Genomic DNA, 24867 nt, shown 5'->3' on the forward strand with positions numbered 1-24867 from the left:
TTCTTACCTCTAAAACAGCCCTTTGTTCAGAATTAGCACGCTGCATAGCTACCACTATTAACCAAGAACATTTTCCGTCTTCAATATCTGTACCCTTCTTCCCTGTCACCCCAGTATTTCCAAAACAATCCAGGAAATCATCCTAGTTTAAAAAAGAAACGAACACAAAGTTAATAAGTTATTCAAGGCTGTGAATTTTACCAATTTTATATCTTTCCTTGAATGTTGGAATAATACTATTCCTTGTTAACCAAGTACTTACCTTGATATTCAATAGGCATAAAGGATAGGCTAGTAGTGAGGGGAATATGAAGCCGAAAATTACCATTTTTTCACCTTAAAATACCGTACAAAATTTTTCTTTTATCTATCTATCTACCTATGTATATATAAATAAAGGAGAAAGTCACTGTTTAGCCCCTCTTTTGGGGACGTAACCGCAAAAGTTCATTTTCCTTATTGGAAATTCAATGTTAAATTTTTAAAGCAGTTTTCTCCAATAATTATTGCTAAAGATTTTGGTGTAAATGAGTATTATTTGTTACAAAATGCAATAACAACCATCCGCAACGCTAGTGCAGTCGTCTCAAACATGATTTTGGGGTAAGGTTCCCCTTTTGGGAGGCAAGGGGCGTAGAAAGGAATTCTGTGGATAGCTCATTATGTTTACACAACGTGAATCTCGTGGTAAGCTTAGGTAATATGTCGCTTTTCCACAATTGTATAATATGAGAATGAATAATGGAATAACACTGTTTGTCAATACTTATATCTGAAACACTGTTCATTCTACAGTCCTCACAATTAAAACGAATTGTCAGTTAATAACTGCAACCCTAAGTGAAATCCCATGCAGAGGACACTAAACGCTATACATGAAGTGCTAGCTCACTTTGGCCATAGAGTTGCCAAGTTAGTACGTTTTGTTGAAATAACAACGAAATGAGTGTTTTCATAATTGCATTTGCTTCGTATGTTTAATTAATATTTCAAACTGCAAACGGAAATTAACGGTCGTTTCCGTAGTGTAGTGGTTATCACGTGCTCCTCACACGCGCAAGGTTCCCGGCTCGATCCCGGGCGGAAACAGTTTCTGCTATTTTATTAGTACTTTAAATGTCTTACATGTTCTTCATAACAATTTCTTTTTAAATTTTGTTAGAGTAATCCAGGCTTTAATTTATTAGTATCTGTTTATAAATGTATGTAGTATACGCTACAAGAATTGTATTATCATGACATTAGTAGACATTTAAATTTTAAGTACTATTGTCCAATGTAGTGTTTGATATATGTTGATATTGAGTATTCAGTCAATATGGCGGAAGGTGTAGTTGTTCCATGTGTAGCTCTTGAAGAAAGGCAGAGTAATGATGTTGAACTATGTAGAAAATGCAAAAATAACAGTGAATTTGAGACATCAAGTATTTGTGCAGCATGTAGTATAAAAATTCAGAACAAAAACACGATAATAACAAGGTCAAGAGCGAAAAATACGAATACGAGTGCTACAGAAACAAATGACGATCAAAGTATGTTGAAATCAACCAATAATATTGAAGTTGAAAATATTGAAGCGTGTTTGAAACTGGTAATAAAAGATTTTAGTGAACTTAAAAATGAGGTGAACCAACTTAGGCGTGAAGAAATAGAGCTTACAACTCAACTTTTAATGTTGAGTTGAGTTGATTTTAAGTTTAACGTCCCGTTCAGCAGCGAGGCTATATGAGACGTGGACCTACTGATTAACGTGGAATCCGAACCACATGAGCTCCCGTCGGGAATCGAACCCGAGTCTCCCGCGCCAAAGGTGCATACGCTAACCGCTTAGCCACGGGGGAGCTCACAACTTTTAATGTTGACTGAAGTAAATGTGGAAGGTACAAGTTATTGAAGGATGCAAATCAAACACAAGGAAATGAACACAAACAGCAACGTTCCCACTGTAATAATAAAGCATACAGTGATGTTTTAAAAGTCAGTAAAACGTGTACAAACAGTAGGCCTACTACTGGGAACACTTATGGTGTGAAAGAAATCAGTGCAAGTGGTAAACATAAGATACACAATACGCAAGTACAAGTGCAAGAAAAATTGGTAAATTTTGAGAAGTCTCACAATAAAGTAATCAGTACGAAACTGACCCCTCCGCAAAGTAAGCACAACTTAACCAATGGACAAAGTGATAAGTAGACTGTAGTGAAGAAAAATACCTATAAGTGTAGTTCGAAGAAAATCACGACCGGAAATAAAATAGATGAAGATGTATTAGTGGAAAACAGATTTGACGTCCTCAGTGAGGAAAATGATACGTGCAAAGAAAGTGACAAAATAACCAACGCAGTTTCTGATAGTAATAGTGTAAAGAAAAAGGGTCAGCATCAGACGTACAGTAAAAGCAAACGGACAAGAAAAATACGTTTCTATGCGAACAATCATGGAAAGAAGTGTAGATCCCTAATTGGAGGATTATTGTGACGTGACTATAGGATGATAGGTTTTTCTCCTGAGATCAAAGAAAGCCGAAAATCTCAACTACAGCTGTGATTGCGGATGATGCAATCACAGATAATTTACTCCGAAACAAAGAGATGCATCAAGAAGAAATTATGGCTGACTTTCTAAATTTAGAATTTTGAAGAAAAATTACGAAATAAAAATTTTAGTTTTCTTTTGAAGATTCCCTATACCAAAATATCCATAGAAATAAACTGAAAAATCCTATAAAACCCTAAAATATACACTTATTTTCAAAAATAATGTCATATTTTTGGTTAAATACGTAAAACTTACAAAATATAATTACTAACCATGTATTTTCATGTAATACCTATTTGAAACTATTTACTTGAATAAAATTACGCAAAATTTGCGACCTACTTTTTTTTATAATACGAGAAATAAACATGTTTTTACATTTTCACTAAAGATAAAAATTTCTTTATATACACTAGGTGTCCAAAACTACCGGGCCATGTTACATTATGCCGAGCATAAGGTAACAAAAATAATTTTCTTCTATGTTTATTATATTTATGAATTCATTTCGGGAATACAGAATCGATAGGCTGGACTGACCTCCCTCCCTTGGGTACGAAAGTTTTTCTTTCCTTTTATTTTCTGGCATTACAAGTGAGTGGAAGAGCTGAGTCAGGGCAGGTGAGTGTATTACTAATAGTACAAGTTCTCTTTTAAAAATCTGTCAAGTAGATTGACATATTTTGTATCATTTAACAGAGTTATCTAAAGATAAAATTTGGTTACAGTATTAGCTTATTATTGAAAAGGAAAAGGTATTTATGATATATTGCGTTTACAAATCCTGCTCTGGACATGAGTTTTATGTATTCGCCTTTCACAATTTCTTTCATTAAAGAAAGACAGACAGAAAGAAAAAAAGAACTCACTAGTCCCAGGACCTTCCAACAGACAGAATAAGCAATTTATATATATATATATATATATATATATATATATATATATATATATATATATATATATATATATATATATATATATATATATATATATATATATATAAACTAGCTGAAATCATAAACAGGTAAACTACACAACAGATAATCCTCATAAGAATAGTTGGGGGACACGGTGGCTCAGTGCTAGTGTGTTCACGTTTGGTGTGTGGAGTCCCTGGTTCGATCCCAGCGCGCTCCAGGTGAGCTTTGTGGTGGACAAACACCGTATTCGTGGTTTTCTCGGGGTTCTCCCGTTTCGTCCCACTTTATTCATTCCACCATTACATTTATTTCTCATCATCACCGTCTCCTTTCGCCTAGCTGGCATAACCGTGGGACTAAAATTCAAAGATTTCATTTCATTTTCATTTCGTAAGAATAGTCGAGAATTGCCAGTATTATTATTATTATTATATTTTTATTCGTCATTATCACATTCGAACGATTTGCTTCTGGGACAAGCCAGACAACAGCTAGGACAAATTCATTAATTATGTGTAAGAACCTTAATGGGAAGGAGGAACTTATTAAGAACTAAATATCTGTAAATACTTTACTTTCAGTTCAGAAACGCCCCCACGCTTAGGTAATGAAGACTAAATATTGTATATCTTAATTTCTAACAATTAATGCAATTCAACAAAGATAAATATCTTTAGTAACGATAAGCTAGAAATATAGAAGTTCATCCATATCGTTTTCTCGGAGTAACTCCTGTCAACCTACATTTAAAAAAAAGAAAACAAAAGTTATACCTGAACCTGGAAAAGGTGTCCCATTTGTAGCAGAATTGTCTTGGCTTGCCGATGCAACTCAGGGTCACGTATACCACTCTAAAATAATAATAAATAAAACAAGCAATTAATTATAGTGGAACAGAAATATCAATTAAATTAAATAATGAAATTATAAACTATTTACATAATTTATAGAGCTACAACGCATGCCGGTAATTCCCATATCGCAGCGCCGGGCTGTTGGCGGTGGTGTGTTATGAAAAACTTTGTACTATGTGAGGAGCAGTAGAACAGCAGTGCGCAGTAAATAGTGGTAAGTGTAAAATTGGTGACCTCTCTGATTTCCAAAGAGGGCATATGGTTGGTGCTTGGTTATGTGGTGTGAGCGTGATGAAAGTGGCAAATATGTTGTGTGTGTCGCGAGAAAGTGTGTCCAAGGTGATGACGGCCTACAAAACCCACAATAAAACACCATCGGTGAGGAGGAACTGTAGTTGTAAGAAAACCCTCAGTGTCTGGTAAAGCCGAACATTAAAGCGGACTGTCATTTAAAAAGATGGTGCGACAACGGTGCAAGTGACTGAGAAACTTATGAAGTACTGAGAAACTTAAGCCTATATCGACAGAATCCGCCGCATGTCACATGACATATACATATGGAATCGGTTACAAAGGTGAAACCGATGATAAAGAGATTATCACGCTTTAGCATGATGCCAATAGTGCCTCAAACATGTAACATAGACTGCTGATGACTAGAAGGTCGCATGAGACATGGTTCACCTTATTTGAAACGAATGGTCGTGTTTATGCGTGGCGTATACCCAGGCCCGTGCTGGCCCACCGGGACACCGGGACGTGTCCCGGTGCGCCCTCCGAAATATCACAGTATAAATAAAGGTACAAGTTTTTAGTAATAAATTCTTACAGTTTTATTGGTACGGAACCCGTGAAAGGTGCAGTTCGCTCTTTGCATTAGGCGCCCTTCCGAGACCACATCAAAGATGAATGATGTTATTTACTCTTCTGCATAGCACAGTCCTGTACAATAAATACACACAGTTACTGTTGGCGAAGAAACCGTGAAAGGTACAGTGAGCCCTTTACATAAGGCGCCCTACGAAACATCACATTATAGATAAGTGGTTTTAGTTATCCTGTATACCAGCTTTGTTTAATAAATTCAAATACTGACTGGTAGTACAGAACCTGTGAAGAATACAAGGCGCCCTTTACATAAGATGCCCTGCGAAATATCACATTTTTTTAATTTTATTCTTCTGTATTTCAGTTTTGTATTATAAATTCATACAGTTGTTATTGGCAGAGAACAGGTAAAGAGTATAATCTAACTAACTAACTAACTAACTCTAAGGCCTATGGAACCCAGAGGTTCAATGCCGCGTTCACAAAAGCTCTCCATTGACTTCTATCCTTAGCTAACTGCATCCAGTTTCTACTTTGTATTCCAATCTCTGCGAGATCCATCTTAATATTGTCCTCCCATTTGCGTCTAGGTCTTCCTAATGGTCGTTTTCCGATTGGTCTTCCAGTCAAGACTTTGAAAGCGTTTCTATTTTCTTCCATTCTAGCTACATGACCTGCCCACCTAAGCCTCCTATACTTGATGACCCTAACAATGTTGGGTAAACCGTATAAACTATGTAGTTCCTCGTTATGAAGTTTCCGCCATTCCCCATTCCCGTTCCTCTTGGGTCCGAATATTCGTCTCAGGATCTTGTTCTCAAATACTTTCAGAAAGTTATATAGCTATAAAACGAAACAATGTGATACATCAAGAATAGTTCGGATAGTCAAACGTACGACGCATTTATGTAATACTACACTGACACTAGTCTCTAATTTACGATTTTTACGCTATTGAAGCTTTCACAGTCTTAATATCCATCCATATATCCGAGCATATTGATTGTCCCTGTGTGTTTTAAAGCAGTGTTCGGATAATCAGTACCTGTTGTATTTCTGAAATAAAGCTGTATTAATTTCCGTAAAATGTGGTCTTCCTGTCACCACGGCACGGCGTGTCCTCAGGTTGTGGATCGAGGAGAAGGTCTCTGGGATATAGAGGTAAGCTGTGAATATACTGAGTAAGCAGTCGCGGACAGACAAGGGGTGATAATTCAGCTTGAGAATTTGGTGTGAGGCTAACAATCTCATCCATTAAAATAAAAATCAGATAAGTTCGCAGAATCCTCGGATCAGAACTGATAACTCGGCACGAACTCTGCAAAGTAAAATCGATATGAGATTTGAAACATAAAATGTAAGAAGTCTCTATAGGACAGGCGCGTTAAAATTTGTAAAAAATGATTTTAGAAACAGAGGTTGGACCTAGTGGGATATCAAGAAGTTAGATGAGAAGGAAATGGAGGAGTCAAGTCGGGAAATTTTACGTTCTTTTACGGGGAACAAAGTAAAAATTATCAACTAGAAACAGGGCTTTCCGTTCACAAACGAATACGTAATATCAGCAATTACATAGGTTGAATTTGTTAATGATAGATTTTCTTTTACTTCTCTTAAGGGTCGGTGGTGTAATATTATTATTTTAAATGCACATGCCCCAACAGAAAATAAGGATGGCGATTTAAAAAATACAGTTTTTACGAAAGAATAGAACGGGTATTTGATCATCTCCTGCAATACCATATGAAAATTCTGTTAGGCGGTTTCAATGCGAAGGTAGGACCAGAGGGTATTTTCAAATCGATTATAGGGAATAAATGTTTGCATAAGGAAGGTTGTGACAACAGTGTTAGACTCGTGAACTGTGCAATATCCAGAAACCTTATCGTGAAGATTACAAAATACCAACATCGCAACATTCATAAACATACTTGGACTTCATCAGATGGAAAAACACATATTCAAACTGATCATGTTTTAGTAGACAGAAAAGAACAGTCTAGCACAATTGATGTTCGGTCGTTCAGAGGAGTTGATTGTGATAGTAAGAGAGAATCGTGTAATAAAGGAAATATTCAATATCTGAAAACGGAGCGGTATTTTTTTAAAAAATAGGAGAATCAGGTGAGTGGGGTGGGGAGCCAGATTGAAGTGTCCAATAGATTCACGGTTTTAGAAGGTTCGGAGTGCACTAGTGTTCAAGATACTTGGTAGAAATTAGAGATAATATTAAAATTTCAGTAAAAGAAATATTGGAGCACGCAGAAATACGTAGGAACAAACCATGGTTCAACCAGGGATGTACTAAAGTAGCAGAGAAGAGAAAACAGAAGAAACTGCGTTAGATACAAAATCCGAACGAAATAACTGCATAAAATTTCATTGTCATCTGGCAGAAAACTTCTAAAACTTTTAGAACAAAGAAACGCGACTTTTGAAACTTAAAATTAATTAACTTGAAGATAATAGTGAAAACAAAAACATTCGGGACATGTATAATTGCATCAACGAACTTACGAAAGGCTATCAACTTCGTGCTTATATATTAAAGAAACCTAAAGGAACAGTTCTCACTGATACAGATAGCATCTTAAATAGATGGAAAGATTTCTTTGACAATTTGCTTAACACATAGTCAAAAACTAATGCGCGTGGAGAAAGTGAAATGCATGCAACATAACCGTATATTCCAGAACCTAACCAGACAGAAATAGAAATCGCTATTAAAAAATAATAATAATAATAATAAACACACATCTCCAGGTGTAGACGAAATTCTGGTTGACTTAATTTTAGCTGGAGGGAAAAAATTGTAGAGCAAGACACAAACTCATTCTCATTATCTGGAACAAGGAGGAATTATCACAAGAGTGAAGAGAATCAATCATTGTTCCAGTTCAGAAGAAAAGCAACAAAACAGAGTTAATAATTATCGAGGCATTTTTCTTCTGTCAACATCCCATAAATCCTCTTAAACATTGTATTAGGAAGATTGACTCCATACGGAGATGAAATTATTGGAGATTATCAGAACGGATTTAGATAAAATCGATCAACTATCGACCAGATATTTACCATTAGACTAATACTTGGAAAGAAATGAGAGAATACAACATCCTGGCACATCAATTATTGACTTTAGACTCTGGTAGGAGGGAAACATTGTACAACATGCTTATAGAATTTGCAATACCGAAAAAGGTAGATTAATTAAGATATGTTTAAATGAATCCCGAAGTAAGGTTCGAGTAGAGAAATTCTTGTTCATGAGCTTTCACGTTGAGAATGACCTGAAACAAGGAGATGCGTTGTCGTCATAATTATTTAACTTTGTTCTGGAGAACACTATAAGGAAAATCAAAGACAGCAATCAGGTACTAGAGCTGAATTGCATTTGCCAGGTTATGGCGTATGCTGATGATGTAAATTTAATAGGGAATGATAGAACAGTAAAAAGGAATGCAGAAATCTTAATTAACGCTTGCAGGGATATAGGCTTTTTCGACAAAGTGGATACTTTCAAATAATTAGGATCATTATTAACACACCAAAACCATAATCACTAAAAAAAATTATGTCAACTGAAAGCAGGGATTTCGTGCTATTATTCAGTTAAAAATCTTTTGTTGTCGCCAATTCTGTTGAGGAATTTGTAGCTCAAAATATAAAACTATAATCATGTCTGTTGTGCTGTATGGTTGCGAAACATGGTCACTCACTCTGAGGGAAAATCGCAGACTGAAAGTATTTGAAAACAAGATTCTTAAACCAATATTCGAACTCCAAAAGGAACGGGAATGGGGAAAGGCGGAAACTTCATAACGAGGAACTGCATAATTTTATACCGTTTACCAAACATTGTTAGGGTCATCAAGTCTAGGAGGTTCAAATGGTCAGATTATGTAGCCAGAATGGAAGAAATTAGAAACGCTTTCGAAGTTGTAACTGGAAATCCAAATAGGAAAATGACCGTTAGGAAGACCGAGGCGCAGATGAGAGGATAATATTAAAATGGTTCTCACAGAGATTGAAATATAAAGTAGAAATTGGGTTCAGTTTTCTAAGGACAGAAAACAATGGAGAGCTTTTGTGAACGCGGCAATGAGCCTCCTGCATCCATAGGCGTGCTATATTAAGTTGTTGATACATTTAGCTTGTTTTTATTTGACAGTAATGTTATTACAGGAACTAAAAAGTTTTTCTGTAGTAAAGAGGATTTCGATTCAAGGTTAGCTATTTACGTCAATACTAAAACAAATTTGGTGGTGATTTTTATATAAAATGGCACCCATAATTTCTTTCAAAGTCTCTCTCTCTCTCTCTCTCTCTATATATATATATATATATACAGTGATTTATTTGTGGATTTTGTAGAAGGGGGGAATATTCATGCAAGATTGTGTTCCGTATAGCAGAAGAACTTTAAAGTGGGGTTGGGACAACGTTATTTTTAAACCTACCGACTTTGAAATTATGGTACTAGTTTGATAGGGGACCCCCAAGTTCATCATTTTTTTTTCACTTTTTTAATGCGGTCTATAATGCGGTTTCCGACGTCGCACTACCTTCAGACGAAAGCCCGTTACTTTGTGTACCGGAATTACTTGCCTTTTCATCCTCAGAAGCTTCTCTTTTATTAAAGTATAGTCTAATATCCATTTCCTTATAACGTGCTTGTCAACGAAGAAACTACCAATTCACAACTGCAGTGACTGCTCACTGCTAACTGAAAATGTTTATTGTTATTATTTTTATTACTGTGCTACTCATATGTAGAATGATAAGCAGTGGTATCAGCTGGAAGATTTTCCTTCTAGAAACAATTCTATAAACAAGACCAGCATAGTTTGCGAGAAAACATACTTAAAAAAGGTTACTAAAACATGAAGTTGAATCATTGGGGAGTAGGAAAATTCGGTGTAGGAAAATTCGGTGTAAGAAAATTCGGTGTAAGAAAACTCGGTGTGGGAAAATTCGGTGTGCGGAAAACTCGGTGTGGGGAATGTTCGGTGTAAAGAAAGATTCGTTGTAGTAGACCGTAGGATTTATTAAAAACTCAACTTTGAGGATAAATGAGTATATTAGTTTTAAGTTCAAACTTTGTGTAGAAGGTACTTTTACTGTCTACTATACTAAATTTTGAAAAATTGTGATCGTGAAATAATTTGAATTCTAGATTTCGACGGATTTTAACATTTCATGGCCCTTACATGACGAGAAATTTGTTTTTTGATGTCCGTTCGTGAGATTTAGCGAAGCGACCATCGCTACCAATCGACATTTTATTTAAAACTTAAGTTTTTATGCTGTTTTGGAAGGTCTCCTAGAATTTTCTACTTCAAAAAAAAAAAAAAAAAAAAAAAAAAAAAAAAAAAAAAAAAAAAAGTAGGTTACTAGACGGGTAAAGCTGAAAATTGTAGATTTTTTAAAAAATGTTCTGACGATTTTATGTCTATTTTATAAATAAATATTTAAATCTAAATTCTTCAAAAACGACATAGTTTATTTATGTTACTCAAAGGTGTAAAAATAAATGCCTCAACTAAAGTATCTACGCCTGATTGAAGGGGAAGCCAATAAGGAGTCAATAGGGTTGCAGTACTTGTTTACCTTAACTTAAGGTAAACAAACTAAAGTGTCTGATTGGAGGAGAAGTAAACTATTTGTACAAATATTATCTGATAAAACCATTCTGCTTTATATTGCCCTTTCCACTAAGACTTTTTTGATCAATATATTTTTGCATCTTACATATGTATATGCAGATGTTCAAAACTCACAGATTCATTTGGCTCTAGAATTTCTAACTGAAGTCCGGTTTTCATGCAGTTAGTTGTAAATCATCAAGGAAGGATGGGAAATTTATGGAACTATGTTTACTGGTTTAAATTCATCCGGGGTAATATGGAGCAGGCCGTAAGAAAAACAGCAAATATTCGCCATTGTACGTTACAGTTCGAATGAGATATTGGATATTTGAAGCGAAATTGAAGAATACAAATTAAGTGTTAGTGAAATGAAATGAAATCTTTAAGTTTTACGTCCCACGGATATGCCGGTTAGACTAAAGGAGACGGTGATGATGAGAATTGAGTGAAATGATGGAATGAAGAAAGTGGGAGGAAACGGGAGAACCCCGAGAAAACCCACGAGCACGGTGTTTGTCCTCCACAAAGTCCACACGGCGCGATCTGGGATCGAACCAGGGACCCCAAGCATCGGAGGTGAACGCTCTACCATTGAGCCACCACGCCTCCCAAAATTAAGTGTTAGTGGTAGCACACATAAATCACATGTTGAATAGCCGGTTTCTTGCTACAAACGACAGAGGGATTTCTTGGGTGACTTAAAGAGTCGGTAACTGAGATCTTCCACAACATCCGCCAGCGGGGTCCGATGCTTCCCTGCCTTACTCAGAAGCGATCCTGTTTCCTGCAATTTATTCACTAGCGACCATATTATATTCCTGTTTGGGGCAGAACGTGAGGCAAAGTTGCGTGTAACTGCCCTTTGCGTAGCAACAACAGATCCGGGTCCCCAAAATCTTTTTAACGATAAAATCACGTTGCTCCAAAGAGTATATTATTGTAACTGTGTCCTGATCATATTGGTACAGTAGCACAGCATAATTCTCAATACAACGGCCCAGTTTCCTGTTTCTTATTGACCGTCGCGAGGTTGTCATCTAACGAAGAAACTCAAATCTCCATACCGCACCTCCCTAATTCCAATTCGGTACAGTGGCGAATATTTGCTGCTTTTCTAGAGGCGTGGTCGATATTACCCCAAATGAATTTAAACCAGTAAGCATAGTTCCATAAATCTTCCAACGTTCCTTGATCATTTGCCACAAACCACATAAAAATCGGACTTCAGTTAAAAATTCTAGACCCAAATGAAATCCGTGAGTTTTAAAAGAATCACCTTGTATATGTTCTATGATGTACTATATAGGAAAGGTGTTTTTAGTTATTCCTATAACTATTCTCTGAACTTATAGTTGTAATTGTCTTATTTCTGACAAAAGGTGTCAACTTCATTGTGTGATGAAAAGTAGTTTATAGTAATATCCCGCAAAAGACATGAAAGAGGTATTGGACTCAAGGCAGAAAAATAAATTTTGCTTTTCTTGAAATAGGTAATAACATTTTATTCGTTACATTATATGGTTTTCGTTTTCACAATATGAAATGACGTAAATTATCGTAAGTGGTAATATTCAATATGTATTACACCGAATCTACCTTACGCCAAAATTTCCTCACACCGAGTTTTCCGTGCACCGAATTTTCTGTACACCGAATTTTCCTACACCGAGTTTTCTTACACCGAGTTTTCTTACACCGAATTTTCTTACACCGAATTTTCCTACACCGAATTTTCCTAGACCCGAATCATTGTACTTTAAAACAGACTGTATAGCCTAAGAAAGGTGGAAAATATCTTCCCAGGTTGGGAAGACTAAATTAAACTTAGAGACAAGGAAACCAAAACTTAGAAGGGGGGAAATTCCCAGGCTTCCCTGGCTACAAATAAATCCCTGTATATATATATATATTCCCGTTTGTATGGGCGCCCTTTTAGTAGTCTTGTCCACCGCCCTCATTAGTATCCCAGCACGGCACTGCGTATACCCAAAGACGCGAATGATTTGACCAATCGTGAAAGACAGCGGCGGATCTCTAATGACGTGGACCGCCATATCCTAATTTTCAGCGTGTTCTGTGCTTACGTTTACCGGTCACTTCACCATTTTAAAAGGCAAAAGTATACTCCTATTATCCAAATATTTTTTCCAGGCAATAACGCCATATTACAGGATGATAATGCGCCCATTCAGAGCTAGAGCTATTGTTGCGTCATTTGAAGCATATCGGTATGAAGTTGAACACTGGTCGGCCCGGTAATAAACATAATTGAACATCTATGGTCCGTTTCTGGAAATACAAATTTTGCGCAGATTTCTGCCTCCATCCTCTCTCACGGAACTATGTAATACACGGCACGCAGAATGGTGTAATATTTCACTTGCTACCATTCACGATCTCTATGAATTCATGCCAGGTAGCATCAAAGCTATTCCAACACCATATTAATCTACTAAACTGAACTTTTTTCAGGTGTTTACATTGAACTGATAAGTATCTGGATATGCAAAAATAATAGGAACACCTTAGAAAAATACAACTTAGTTGATTAATATGTCGTTGAATCACCTTTACTCTATTGTACAGTTTTATTCTTCATGGAACTGAGGCAAATCTCATCAATCGTTGAAGAGGAATAATGGATTGCTTTTCATACAGTGCACTCAGTTGTAACATCGAAAATGCACAAAATCTGTACCGAACTCACTGCTCTAAAACTGATCAGTAGTATTCAAGTCTGGATATTCAATGGGTCTTGAAATTCATCCTCAACTTCCTCAAACCATGCCTGAACACATATGACTGTGTGTATTGACGCATAATTACCTACGAAGACTACATAGTTGTAACAGAATAACATAGGATGCAGCTGGGCATAATTATTGACAACAATTTGTTCTTTGACAGTAATAACAGAATCAGCAGAATACAATGACATTCCAGCCTACACCAACACAGAGTCACTGCCATGTTTAATAGAAGGAAGTAGCCAATCCAGAGTATACCTCTCTTTCAGCGTCTGCCATACACATGCCTAGTCTGTTGTTGGAAACAAAGAGAAAAATTAATTACTCTTTTCCAATTATCAGTGGCCCATGTTTTATGTTCTCGGCACCATATTTTTTGAACTGAGGTTTTGAAAGCTCAACCCAACCGCGATGCTGCAGTTATGAAGCTCTCGTTACAGTCCGATTGTAGAAACAGGTCGTTCCTACCAAATTAGTTCTGCAGTCAGTTGGACTTCATTAGCATTGGACATTTTTTGTAACAATCCTCTGAAACACCTGGCGATCACTCTCACATAAGCCTAGCTTCCGTCCACTATTCCTCTTCTTCAATGATGTTTTATCACGAGTTCTATATACCTTGGTTGGCTGGATTGAAGTTTGAGACTATATAAAACGTGGATCCACATTTTAAGGTCAAGTCCGAATCATACGTAGCAGTGCGTTCAAATTTCAATGCTTCCCACTGGGAATCGAACCGGAACCTAATTCTGTATGATGTCATCACCCTGGAGACTGTTCCTCTCGATATAGTTTATACACATTGACAGTATTGGATGGACTTGTTCTAACTAACCGGGAACCTACACTTTGCCCTCTTTGAAAACAGAACAGGCCTTTTGTTTCGTACCACTGTCTTCTCACCTTTTACACACACACACACACACACACACACACACACACACACACACACACACACACACACACACACACACACACACACACACACACACACACACACACACACACACACACACACACACACACACACACACACACACACACACACACACACACACACACACACACACACACACACACACACACACACACACACACACACACACACACACACACACACACACACACCTGCGCTACTCACTATGACCCTATACAGGACTGTTACAAGATAGTACCACTAAATGAATATTCAGTGGTACAACTCACAAATATTACCTATGTACTACAATGAAATAATATGTTCCAAATACTCAGAGAGTATATTGCGCACTTATTACTGTAGAAATTTTTTACATTCATTTCGAGAATAACATTTGAACGTTTTTCGTATACAATTATCAGGATACTTTAACATTCGTCTTACTTTTACATTTCCTTTTTCTTTCCTTTCTTTTGTAAACAAAATGCCACTAGAAACGTTACTTACCATATACATGGCCAATGCTACGGGCAGTTGAAATGAGTAATATGCAGTCTTGTACTTCACAATGGCATTATATCTATCCATGGTAAACAGGTGCAGTTCAGGTTTCCTTCCAAACTGACACGAAAGTTGATCTAATGACTGTCCCATGGAGGTTTTTAATGTAACCTGCAAAACATTTTGAACTCTAAGAAACAATATTCTTATATTTGAAACTCTCACACAACAATCACAATATTTTTACATTTTGAAGTCACAATGCAGTTACGTGCAACGTATGGCCCGCACACCCTTTGTTGCCAAAGCAAGAGCTCAAGGAAATCACCAGAATTTACTATATTCTTTATATATTATAAAACAATTATTATTATTATCTGGGACAGCTAGATATGTATTGAAGTTGTACTAATTTCAGACTCGTTTCTCCCTTTATTCATTCTTTATTATTATTATTATTTCTTAATGTTGCCACAAAATAAGTAGTTCTAAGACATTAATATTTTCGTTAACCATGAATTACTAATATTATTACATAGCATTGGTACCGGCGTACATTATGTAAACACCTTATGGAAAATATTCGCTTAAATCGACTTACATTACTATTGGAAGTTTTTATCACTGATACAAGGACATGTAGGAAACTTTTTACATTTCTAGAAAGGAATTAAAATTAAACTCTAATTTCATATCTGGATAGAACATGGAACAACACTGACAGTTTTATGATTCTTAATACCAACAGAAGAAGAACAACTGAGTAGAACATTTATCCTGTGCAACTAAAAACAACAAATTTAGTGTATATAGTGTACCCAGGTATATAGTGATATGTATTTCTTACTGCAGTTTCATCATACCATCATGAACTTCTACTTCTTATTGTATATAACAGCAAGAAGTTATCTTTACTTTCGGCACTTTAAATTTTACTATTCACTCAATAATTTCGACTTCTAAAATTCCTGATGACTTCTTCGAGATACTGGTTTAGAAAAAATGATGAGCTCTTATCTTGAAGTCTACATACATTGAATTGTGTTCTAAGCCTTTGGTATAATCCTTAAAGTTAAAAAAGAAAGAAAAGAGAGAGAGAGAGAAATCTTACTAATCTTACTAATTTATTTCTGAAGTGTCCTTAACATTTGGAGTATTATTTAATCGTGTGCAACGTTAGTACTACTCTCACTCATACATGGATATCCACAATATTGGAATCAGTATTGCAGGGTTCCAATTGGTTGTTGGATTTATTTCCAATATATATTAAAGTTTATTTATTTATCTTTTACTCAAATGAGTTTTTATTACTTGGCCACACTAGAATCGCCTCTGGTCAGTCTCTGAAATAAATTCCTGAGGTGGCACTGTTTGTAGCCAAAAACAAATTGCTAATCAATTCCACCCCATTTTCTTTAGTGAAGTAATAATAATAATAATAATAATAATAATAATAATAATAATAATAATAATAATAATAATAATAATAATAATAATAAAGATAAAAAGTAATTAGTTTGTAATTAATTAGTTAGGAAATATGTATTGTCGACATATTTCATATTGTTAAAAAATAGTTTTCAAATCGTCGGTCATCGTAAGCTTAGACGATGAACTGGACAAAAGCAAAGACTATATTAAAACATTGTGTAATTACTAAGTAGGTTTTTTTTTTTTTTTTTTTGTATTACAATATTATGCAGAAAAATTTGTCTATTGCTACTCAATTTCTAAAATATTTTGAAGAAACAAGTAGAAAAAGAGAGCATAACCAAAACGTGAGAGCGAGACTGATGGGGACCTTAAATTAACGTATTATTTGACAGTGAAATGTTTCTCGTTCGAGATAGTAATATTTGCAAACTAGCTGACTACATGCTTGAAACGCTTGTTTCTCAGTGCAAACACCTAATCTGACACGTGAACTACTTTGTCGTCATCCTCTGCTTTCGTCTTGGATTTGATTGAATTTCAGTTTCTACACTTTCAAATCATTTCAGTATCAGTGGATACTTTCGTTTCTGATTTCCATAATAGTTTTACAATACTATCAGGTTTTATTCTGTGAAATACAAATGTTTTATTCAGTTGTAGTTGCTGCAGATCTTTGAATTACGATTTTAAATGTAATCATAATGTTCCGTTTGATTCCTACGATCCATGTTGATGATACAGGTTTCCTTGTTCACGTCACATAAAACTGCTTTTGAATAGGCATTGATTTTTTTTTTTTTTTTTTTTTTTTTTAAGTTCTATTTTATCGTAAACTGTATACATAAACAGCATGTCATCAACTGAAATAATTAACAAATCTCACTTCGCAACAAATCGAGTCAGAAATCTGCAAGCTGCAATTAATGAAATCAGGCAAATTTCAGTCTTTGCACTGCGTAATATCATAACATAATAGTACCCAAAATACTCACTTCATGAAATAATTCCAAAATATCAGCATAATAAGGTTTGTCTCTAAAATATTTTCGAAGAATTTGGTATATACCATTCTCTAAAAGAATTCCGTCATTGATAGCCCCCAAGCCAATATTATGACACCGATACCAACACAGTCTTCCTCGTCGAGTCTCGGAATTATCCATAATGTCATCAAGGACCACAAAGAACGCTTGCAGCTGTAAAGAATAGTACAAGAGAAAACTAAATCACTTTTTGAACTTCGATGTAAGAATATAAACTTGCAACTCTGTAAAGTTCATACACGTTTTATAGTACAAAATGTGAAAAGTTTTAACAAAATTGAAGATTGAAATTAAATCTCACCTGTTAATACATTCTAATATTTATTCACCTGTACGTTTTCGACGGAAGCCTAGCAACTGTGGGAGTAAGACTTAGTTAAGTTAATTCAAGTTCGATTCTTCTTGTTTTTTGAATGTGATAAGTATTTGTTTTCAACATTCACAAAAATCATCGAAGAAATAAGGCTTCGTCAAACTAATTAGCAGTATTAAATTCATAGTATTCATCACAATCTTAAGAAGCTACAATTATGGACAATGACATCTCTGTACATATAGTTTTAAGGCTATATATCATAGGATTTAATTCAGCGAAATTTTGATTTATCCCACAGGAAATTTCACTCATGCTTATTAAGTTAATATGCACTTTCAGATAATTTAGGAATTGTACTATTTATGTTGATATACCTCATTAAAATATTTTGAATTTTTTCATTCACCAAGATATTACCCGCATAGTACATCTGAACAATACTGGTAAGGTTTTTATACGTCTGTGTTGAATGTCACCAGGAAATATGAGATGAAAGTAACAGTCGATCTTTTAAATAATACCCTTCATGTCTACAACCAAAATTTGAAGACTGTCCACTTTATATACGCTGAATCTTATCTTGACTCAAAAGCTTGAATCTTTAACCTCTACCGTATACACCATAAACAACAAAAATTTATCTAATAATTTCGTCTTGGGAAAATTGTTATAATTTCGTTTAAATGAATGACAGAGCTAACACTGACACTGAAGAAAGAATAAATTATTAACAACGGAAATTTTGATGAGCACAGGAAAAAAAAAGTTGTTACTGGTTATATATATATAGACCTTCCTTAGATAACGTAAGCATCTTTCATTATTTTTCTGAAAATTCGGAGATTTTGTACAGCATTTTAACCATAACAATTCCTGGTATATATATATATATATATATATATATATATATATTGTACTCCTATTCCCTTGCGTACGTCCTTTGTATTGATACTCTAAAGAATATATTACTATGTATTACACAAAATATAAAGGGTATTCTTGTTTACAGTAATTAAAATATAAAATTAAATCTAACATATAATCATGATCAAAGATACGGCTCACAAACGTTAACCACAGAAGATAAAATAAGCTGTAAGTTGTGGCTTCATGGTTTGTTTCTATATTAAAAAGTTATTGCTATAAATTACTTTCTTTTTATTGAAAGGTCAAGAACAAATGACTTCAGTATTTTATTTCATGTTGCTGATATAAAAGGTTATTTTTAAAATTTATAAGTGTGTTTTATACAGTTACTACTTTAATATATTATTTTTTATCATTGCATTATCTTCTCTCCTACATTAATTTTAAAACGTATTATGTATATGGTTTTTATCGTCAAAATATGGCATAAGCCACACGGCTGCAGACATAAAGTTGTGAAAATCGGATTTTTCAATTAAATAATAAGTACACCTACGTAGATAATATAAATTCCGAGTTAAGATTAATTTTATTAGAAAATTAAAGACAAAGGATGCTGGGTTCTTGGTTATTTGGGTGGCCCGGTGCACAATGGGGCTAAAACTCAAAAAACTTACTAAAATTAAATCTTTAAAAAATTGTTTCCTCTGATTAATTAGCTGTCAATATGTGCTGGTAACCACCTCGATCTATCAGAACTCGAGTTTCAGAAGGCCATGTTGATTGCAAGATCGTGGGAGTCGTTGTAGTATGAAAAAACGGAGGAAAATTCTAAAATATTTAGTAGATTTGTATATTTAAAAAAAAAAAAAAAAATCTATTATTTTCTTCAGTTGAGTATGAGTCGAATGTTTTGGTCTGGTCAATGTATAATATTAGAAGTGAGAAAAACAGTTTTCTAAAACACTTAAATCAGAAATCAGAACCGAAAAAATCCCACGATTTCTATTCATTCTTTTTTTTTTCCTTTCTTTCTTCAGACCACACCTTTCCTAGCTGATTTATGTAATTTTTATAGAGAATAAGCGAACATTAAAATCCACTTTAATATAAATGTGCTTATTTCTTCCCATTGCTGATAGACGTCCACTTACCATCTCAACGCACCATCCCATTATTTGCGCTAATCTGATGTTTTCTGACGTGAGGTGACTTGTCGGTGCAAGAAGTCTATATGAAGACACTACAGCCAGTCCTCGGTTCTTTTTTCCATTTGGCACGTTATACTGGAGCACCTATTTTAGAAAGACAATAAATATTACAAAAACTGATACTGTTAATTACAGAAAATAAGTTATGATTATTACTATTCAAAAGCTTAAAGTAAAGGCATTGGCTAAGCTTCTATTGAACCCAAACATTTGCGAATGTGATCTAATATGCCTTCGTTTGATCTTAAGTTTTGAGAATCGAACTCACTCAGGTACATAAATAACTTACCTTTCAGAAGTATATTAACTGGGGAAAATTTGCGGGCTATTCTAGAAATGTATAGTAACACAAATAAATAAATGCCCTTTAATTGTAACTTGCTTTATAATGTAGCTACCTGTGAAGTAACACACGAAAGCGAATGCCTTTTAACTGTAATTTGTATTATAATGTATACCGTAACTTGTATTATACTGTGAGCCCTTTAATTGAAACTTGTATTATAATGTAACTAGTTATGAAGTAACACACAAAAGTTAATGCCTTTTTAATTTTAACTTGTATTATAATGTATAACTTTTAACTATACAGTAATTAGTATTATATTGTAACTTCTGTTCGGAAACATTATAGGTGAAAACCGTGCTTAATAAAAAGTTCTAATTTAAGAAATGTATTTATTTTATTTGAGATTACCTACAAATGACCTCAAACTCCATACCATATTTATATAGTTATCAAGGACTTCGTTATACAAGCAAACCATAGTATAAGTAACAATATGTATTAGTGAATAGGATTAGTGTAACGACAGATTGAGAATATGCCGTTTGTTATTATGGTAAGGAATATGAATTTTTTGATTGCAGAAAAACTTCGTCCTTCATTGATTTTATCAATTTTTTAATTGTAAGTGCAAAACGCATTTGTTTAACGTTTAATCTCAAATTGATGCTAAACAGGTTTGTTTCATATCCTTTTGCTCTACGTAAATAACAATGCGTGAAAAAAGTCAAACTTCAATATTCATCGTCCATAATCAGGGGCGGACTAAGGCAAAATTGTTACCCGGACAAAGTAACTTTTTGGTACCGCCCCACACCCCCGTAGTCCTAGCTTATATTTTACATTTTATTACTGTGATTTTAATATTTTAAACTCATTTTTCAAAAAGAAAAATTATAGTCAAATACGTGATATAGGTATATTTAGACTTAAATATATAGATATGGTATCAATTACATTGTGTTTATTATTATTATTATTATTATTATTATTATTATTATTATTATTATTATTATTATTATTATTATTATTATTATTATTATTATTATTTATGTACCGATATATTTAAACAAAAACAACATCGAACAGCATTACTACTAATGATGACATAATTACTACTATATTGTAAACTGTTTTGTTATATCAATAACATCGAATCATTCTATCATATGGTAACTAGGTAACAATCTATTCTAATAACGTGAAATGTTTTACGCACGGCAATATAAGCAACTCTTTTTATGTAGGTCATAGTGGTTGAAATCCATAGCATTCATAAAACGTATCTCTTGAATTTGTACAAAAGCTGAACACTCTTACAAGACTAAAGCTTAATAACAGGTTTTATCAAGTATTAGAAATCCTCCAACTTTCGTAAGTTTAATAAGTAAACCATCAAAGTCAATTTAGGGAACTTTATGAGAAAGTGTTCGTATCGTTTTTTTTTTTTCTTTCATAAAAACAGTACCTTAAAATCCAGAATAATTTACAAAAATTGTTTTCCTAATTTTGCAACCTTTGGCCTCAGACGTGATAATTAACAGCGTAGCAAAACTTAAGAAAAAACAAATAAAAAGTTAAATTCCACCATTACTGAAAATTAGCAACAAATTAAACAACGCTACTTTACAAGAATATGAACCAAAAAGTCTGTAGAAAATGCATTATAAAATTTACTTTATGAAGCTTGTTTTGGCGCCCCGGGCAGTTGCCCGAGTTGCCCGTCCCTTGGTCCGTCCCTGTCCATAACTTAACAACGAAAGGTCTATAGAGGAAAATATCTCACATGAGTTCTAATCAATTTCCATGCAAACTTCTGCCAAGATTGTATGAGTTCTATATGATTCGGACCGGACTTCGAATCGGCCGATTGAACTTCGAATCGGTTCCCGTGCTATAGTGTAATCCACTTTCGGCTGTCAAATACACACAAAAATATATTGCAATATATACTTTTCTTGACAATCGCAGTGACTGTGGTATTTGGTGAAAGGCTTTTTATCAAGTTGAAACTGATCAAAACTTGGCTGAGACCACCAATTCAGCAAGTGGACAATTTTGTCCATTAAATCTGAAATTAGCACGAACTTGAACTTAGACAAATTTTAGAAGATTTTGAAAAGAAAGAAAAGCAAATTAACTTTGGTTAAAAAAAAAAAAAACTTATTTGCAGTTTATGAATGTTAAGTAATTTTTAAAAGTTCCAAAAATTATAATATGTTCCCAAAAGTGCACTTAAATTTTCATTTTGTTCTGAAGAAATATATGAAGAGTAAAAATGAATATATTAAATGAAGTCTTGGAAGAGAACACTCATCTGTTTGACTCCCCTTCCATTTTATTTTCTCTCCTGTTTTGTCCTTCAGTTGTTGGCTCTAACAGATATCATGGTGGTACTTTTTTTTTTCTTTTCTTTTTGAGCTGTCAGCAGTGGTTCCAACAGGTATCGTCATACAGTAACTAAATCACAAACAGAATTTAGCTAAGAATGCATATTCTAAAATTATGACTAATTTATATTTCGATTGGTTTGACACAGGTTTCCACTTTTTTCTATAGTAAAATAAGCTTTTCAATTGCATGTATTTTTTCTTCCCTATATCTTGCATTACTTGGTCGGTATATTTTAGTCGTGGTCTTCCTCCAGGTATTTTTTCCTTCTGCTATTCCCTCCATAGCTAGTAGGATAGTTTCTACATGTCTCAATGTACTCAAGATCCTATCTCTTCTTTTTGAAATTTTCTTCAGTATACCCCTTTTCTCTTACATTTCTGATACTGTTTCATTTGATACTTTATCTACCTACTTAATTTTCACCATCCTTCTATAACATAACATTTTCAAGACTTCCATTATCCATTTTTCCTCTTCTCCTTGAGTTCACTCCGCACCCATATAACGTTACAATCCACACATAGGCTTTCATCAGCTCTTTTTCTCAGATCTCTGTTGATGTTTCCGGTCAGAAACTTTTTTTCTTTGAATGTCTTCTTCGCCAGAGCTATTCTAAGTTTTCCCATTTTGTTTGCACCTATTATCATTTGTTATGTTACTCCCTAAGTAACATAATTCCTTCACCTCTTCTACCAGGTGATCCATTTTTAGATTCACTATTGTTCATGGGGTTGTTGTCTCTTTCGTTACGAGTTTCATACTTCTGTTATGATTTTGTAAATCTGTTCTAGTTTAATTTATAGCTAAAAAGAAAAGTAAATAAATAAAAAATAAAAAGAAAGCAAGCAGAGTATTCTGTAATTTTATTGTACTCGGCCAAGCATACTGTAATATTGTTCCTAACATTCTCAAATCACATATTTTTATCCTTAATTCACACTTATAAGTATTAACAATTCCTTACTCACATAATTGATGAGAGATGTTAATGATCCCTTGAATTCTTTCCAATATTCCCAATTCTTAGGTTAAAAATTGCTCTGTACGAGGTATGATAAAAAAAATTTTAAAAAAATACGGTGAATAATTTTACTAGAAACGAAATAACAAGCTTACATGGAATTTGATTTAATCTCCTTCAAAGCACTGTTCCTGGCTAGCAATGCACATATCCCAACGTTGAATCCATGACTGGAAGAATTTCTCGAAGGCTTCTTTTGCAAGGGCGTTCAACTACCCTGTCATGGCCTTCTCAATATCAGGAATGATGTAAAACTGTTTTCCTTTAAGCACGGTTTTAATTTCTGAGAAGAGCCAGAAGTCACATGGTGCTTTATCTGGAGAGCACAGCGATGGCGGACAGGAATATTTTTTTCGGGCAAAAACTCGTGGATCAAAAGCAAGGTGTAGCACGGCGCATTTTCGTGGTGAAGAAAGAAGCCATTTGCCCATTTAATCGGCGGTTAAAATGCTTTCATACACCCACACGAGATGTATAGTTCTTCAGAAAGCTCTTGAATAGTCATTCACCTGTTTGAATAAATCATTTGTGTAATTTTTTGTACGTTTTCATCTGTTTGACGTCGAAGGAAGTCTCGATCATTGCTTGTTTTCAACCAATTCCTTGCCGCTTTTGAATCGCTCATACCACTTGCAAAGTCTTCAATGCCATACACTGATTTTAAAATTTTGTGAGCTTCTTTCGCACTTTTATTGCAGCTTAGAACAAAGCTTAATATTGGCGCGCGACAGCCTCTTAACACGTCCTTATTCTTCTGTCTCTGAAAGCCAATTAACAAATCGTCACTCGTTCAAACTCGACACTGACTGTACCAAAGGTTTAGGCTACCGGGCTTACTAGTTGAAAAGATACAACATCGATAGATGGCACTGTGCAACTACATTCACTGCGCCTTTTTATCACACCTTGCATATTGACGTAGTATTGATCTATCACTTGTGTAACACAAAGTAGACAGCCTTAGTTAAAAATGCCCTCGAACAATCTTTTCTCATTAGTCTATGATACGTAAGTAACAATGGCACGATATGTATGCAGTGAGCTATGTACGCCTTTCTATACGCAGAAGGATTAATAAAATTACGTCACACTTCATTTGCTTCTATTCAAATTACTGAAGCAATTTCGATTTTTTAAAATTAACTACCAGCTAGACGTAGGCAATTATTAGTGCAGAATTGACCAAAATTATAGCTAATACTTTATTTACATTTTTACTGACTAATCGGCATGTGGAAATGGCTAAATGTAGCTATAAATGAAAAAAGTGGCAACACTGTCTGAAGGCTAAAGAAGTATGATAAATACAAGAGAATGATTACGAAAGACCTTGGCGG

The 24867-nt window shown here is 34.4% G+C and overlaps 1 protein-coding gene and 1 non-coding gene across 3 annotated transcripts in view; one reads left to right on the forward strand and one right to left on the reverse strand.

Annotated features, from left to right (window-relative positions):
- Positions 1–24867, reverse strand: part of LOC145673446 (farnesyl pyrophosphate synthase-like) — a 123877-nt gene that overhangs the window by 11932 nt on the left and 87078 nt on the right. For both annotated transcript variants that reach the window (XM_081743155.1, XM_081743156.1), the window contains exons 3-7: positions 19773–19913; positions 17385–17588; positions 14962–15126; positions 4232–4309; positions 8–142 (exon numbers count right to left, since the gene is read on the reverse strand). In XM_081743155.1, coding sequence (XP_081599281.1) covers positions 8–142; positions 4232–4309; positions 14962–15126; positions 17385–17588; positions 19773–19913 — 723 coding nt within the window. The remainder of the gene's footprint in view (positions 1–7; positions 143–4231; positions 4310–14961; positions 15127–17384; positions 17589–19772; positions 19914–24867) is intronic.
- TRNAV-CAC (transfer RNA valine (anticodon CAC)) lies at positions 1017–1089 on the forward strand. Its single transcript has one exon. It is a non-coding gene; the product is annotated as a tRNA-Val (tRNA).

This window comes from Thermobia domestica, chromosome 16 (assembly GCF_964235325.1).
Source record: "Thermobia domestica chromosome 16, izTheDome1.hap1.1, whole genome shotgun sequence".
Taxonomy (NCBI): Eukaryota; Metazoa; Arthropoda; class Insecta; order Zygentoma; family Lepismatidae; genus Thermobia; species Thermobia domestica.